At 41.8% G+C, this 3332-nt stretch overlaps 1 protein-coding gene across 1 annotated transcript; it reads left to right on the forward strand.

Moving 5' to 3' along the window:
- Positions 1 to 629: 629 nt before the first annotated feature.
- Positions 630 to 2288, forward strand: RPS20 (ribosomal protein S20; the record flags this gene model as incomplete). The annotated part of the gene is made up of 3 exons (XM_010157290.1): positions 630 to 729; positions 1601 to 1674; positions 2072 to 2288. Coding segments are annotated over 3 exons (357 nt in total), but the record flags the coding sequence as incomplete, so codon positions are not given.
- Between the last annotated feature and the right edge of the window lie 1044 nt (positions 2289 to 3332).

A 3332-nucleotide genomic window follows, 5' to 3' on the forward strand; every position in this document is an offset into this window, starting at 1 on the left:
CCTCGGCCCTTAAAGCCGGCCTCTGTCACAGGGGTGTGCGCCAGTTAGTACGGCAGGTAGTAGGATCTCGTTAGAGAAATGCCGTGATTCGACCACGTTTTTAAGACCTTTCCCCGTCGTATTTTCACTTTTATTTCATTATTCCACTTGGCCTGTGTTAACGCCCGGTTATTTGCAAGCCTATATAAGGTCTTCAAATCTGTCTCCCGAGTGGCTGAGCTAGTCTTTCTGGCCAGATGCCCCTTTTTGTTCTCCCCATTTCTGTTCTGTCGGTATCTCCCTCGCTTGATCTACAGGGGGTCAAGCTGTAAGATAAATAAAACTTAAAACGTGCTTATTTTTGAAGACTGGGAAGATTAGGGACCGGACAGCCTGCTGTATATAGGCAAACCAGGGAGGGATGTTCTTGCAGCTTCCCATCATCTGCCTCAAAGCAATCGGGACTTTGCCCTTCCTTTCCGTTCCCACCATTTCTTCCATACCACCGTACACTTTGGATATGTTGCCCAGAAGAAAATAGTCCTGTAGCTGAAGTGTCCTTACCACTCTAGGATTCTGTTTTTAAGAGGGTGCAGATAGCCTTCGTTGGCGTTGACTAGCGTCTGATACGTGGAACTTCAACATTTTAGGCGTTTAAAGATACTGGCAAAGCACCTGTGGAACAAGAGGTAGCGATTCATCGCATTAGAATTACTCTGACAAGTCGCAATGTAAAATCACTTGAGAAGGGTGAGTGACAATTTTTTTTGATTGGGGTAGCTTGTTAATGAATGATGGGATCGGTTGCCCAGAGAAGCTGTGGATGCCCCATCCCTGGAAGTGTTCAAGGCCAGGCTGGACGAGGCTTTGAGCAACCTGGTCTAGTGGAAGGTGTCCCTGCCCACAGCAGGGGGTTGGAACTAGATGGTCTTTAAGGTCCCTTCCAACCCAAACCATTTTATGATTCTGTGATATATATGATGCAATGTGTTGTAAAATACAGTATATTGAAACCAGTTGCAATTACAGATGTTGCCATTTGCCTGTGCCTTGGTTAACATAGTCAACCCAAAGCACTTCATACACTGACAGGTAGATTCTAATTTTTAATGGAAGCTGCTGTTTGGGGTTTATTCATTATGCTAAAAACTTCAATTGACTAATTTAAGATTGAGTGCAGCTTCTTCCCTTTAGCTTTTGTGGGGGTTTTAGTTGCCACTACTTGAATGTATAAGAACAAGAAGGCACCAGTTTCTTGACTTGTATTTTGTCATTCTTGTTATGAAAAGTTTAGTGTAGAAGTCTAAATAATTCTTAAAGAATGCTAATCTCGTTTAGGAACTGGCTTTGCCAGTGTTCTAATCACATAATGTAAATGTTGTTGAATCACTGCTTGATGCAAGATCTTCAGGCCAAGAACAAATATAGCTTAAGTTTGAAGTAATGGTTTTACCTACTGTTGTAACATGGTTTTGTATGTGGTTGGCTATGAGGATAACCCGTAAAATGAATAGCAATGATGGTTTCATACGCTATTCTGAGCCAACTTCTTGTTTGAAATCTACACTTAAGAAACAAAAAAACTACTCACAAGCCTGAGCTCTTCTGTGTTTTCTTTCAGTCTGTGCTGACTTGATCAGAGGTGCTAAGGAAAAAAACCTAAAGGTGAAAGGACCCGTTCGTATGCCCACCAAGGTACTTAATACTGTTTCCCCGTCTAGAAGTTCGGGATTTTTTCTGCAAACCTGCAGTAAAACATCTTCAAAAAGTGTAGGAGAAAAGCAGTACTACCAAATGGAGGGTGATCCCATGGAAACAGGTCATGACTTCACAAGTGGCGTTGACGCCTGGGACAGCTGTCGGGGGCACAACATGTTGAACATGGCAGAGGCTTTTTTATCCTCAGTTTATTTTAATAGTGATTTTTTTTTTAATTAAATGGAATGTAGAGAAACATCAGTAGAATACAACTTCAGAAGTAACTTTCCGATGACGCAGATACCATACAGTATTTTTAGGCGGAGTGACTTGGTTGTAGATTAGCCTTCTGTATGCATCAACTAAATACCCTGCATTTACGATTTTTCTTCAGACTCTGCGAATCACTACCAGGAAGACACCTTGTGGTGAAGGTTCCAAGACGTGGGATCGTTTCCAAATGCGTATCCATAAGCGGCTCATCGACTTACACAGCCCTTCGGAGATCGTGAAGCAGATCACTTCCATCAGCATTGAACCAGGTGTAGAAGTTGAAGTTACTATTGCCGATGCCTAAACGATGGTCATCGTCGAATAAAAGCTGATTTACAAATTTTCAGCGTTGTTTGTTTCCATATGCATGCCAAGAGCCTTGGGTGGCCCTGTGATGATTTTCATGAAGGAGGGCAGAGAATATAATCACAGTGCTGTGTGTGAGGACTGTGTGATACTTCAGGAAGATTATGCCAGTTGTAAACATCAGGAAGCTGAAACTTGGGCATCCTAGTTTCATTGGAGGTTGGTGAATGTATGGATGTGCAGCACGCAAGTTGTTAAAAATACATTTTCCTTAAAGGATTTAACTTTGGCTGAAATCTTAGTCTATGCCCAGAGAAGCAGCAGCATTAAAACTTGACATTTAGGTAAATTACCAAGTTTTCAGTTCTTAGTATTTGCTATGCAGGGCTTAACTAACTCTTAGCTTTCTTGGCTTCCCCCCCTCCCCCCCATGCTTCTCACAGTCGATGGATCCTGCAGATGCTAGTTATAAAACTTCATAATTCGTGGTAAATGTGTTGATTTTAGCAAGTTCTTTCTGTAGACTTGCACGTAGAGTCACGAGACTGAGCTGTGGAACTCTCCAGAGTTATCTTTCTAGGTTTAGATTTACATAGATTTGAATACTAAAGGTAATACTAAAGGTAAGCTTCCTATGTGAAGCAATAAACCAGCCATTTTCACTGCTCCTACTTAGGCCCCTCAATTGGTGGTGGGTTTTTTTCCTTCTGCAAACTAATCCTGAAAGGTTTAAAGGTTTAAAATGATTAATTCCTAAACCTTTACAAGACAGGAAGCCCTGAGTTAAATGGAAGAGTGCTGTTTCATTTAACTCATTTAAGATCGGGTTGCTGCATCTGCTTCAAGCATAAGAGAGAACTTGAATTCTAATTAAACAAGCAGAAGTGCTGAAACATGCAGTTCTTGAGGTCCCATTTGTATTTGCTGAGCCCTAAAAGTGGTCAAAGCTTGAGCTTTTTTGCTCGAGGGATTCAAGGATCCCTCATCTGCCTGCTCATCTTAATTTCATCAAATGCAAAGCCTCGCAAGGATTTGATCCCTCTAGTTAGCAGGTTCAAGAGCCTTGGTAGAAGGGA

This window comes from Eurypyga helias, unplaced genomic scaffold (genome assembly GCF_000690775.1).
Source record: "Eurypyga helias isolate BGI_N326 unplaced genomic scaffold, ASM69077v1 Scaffold39448, whole genome shotgun sequence".
Taxonomy (NCBI): domain Eukaryota; kingdom Metazoa; phylum Chordata; class Aves; order Eurypygiformes; family Eurypygidae; genus Eurypyga; species Eurypyga helias.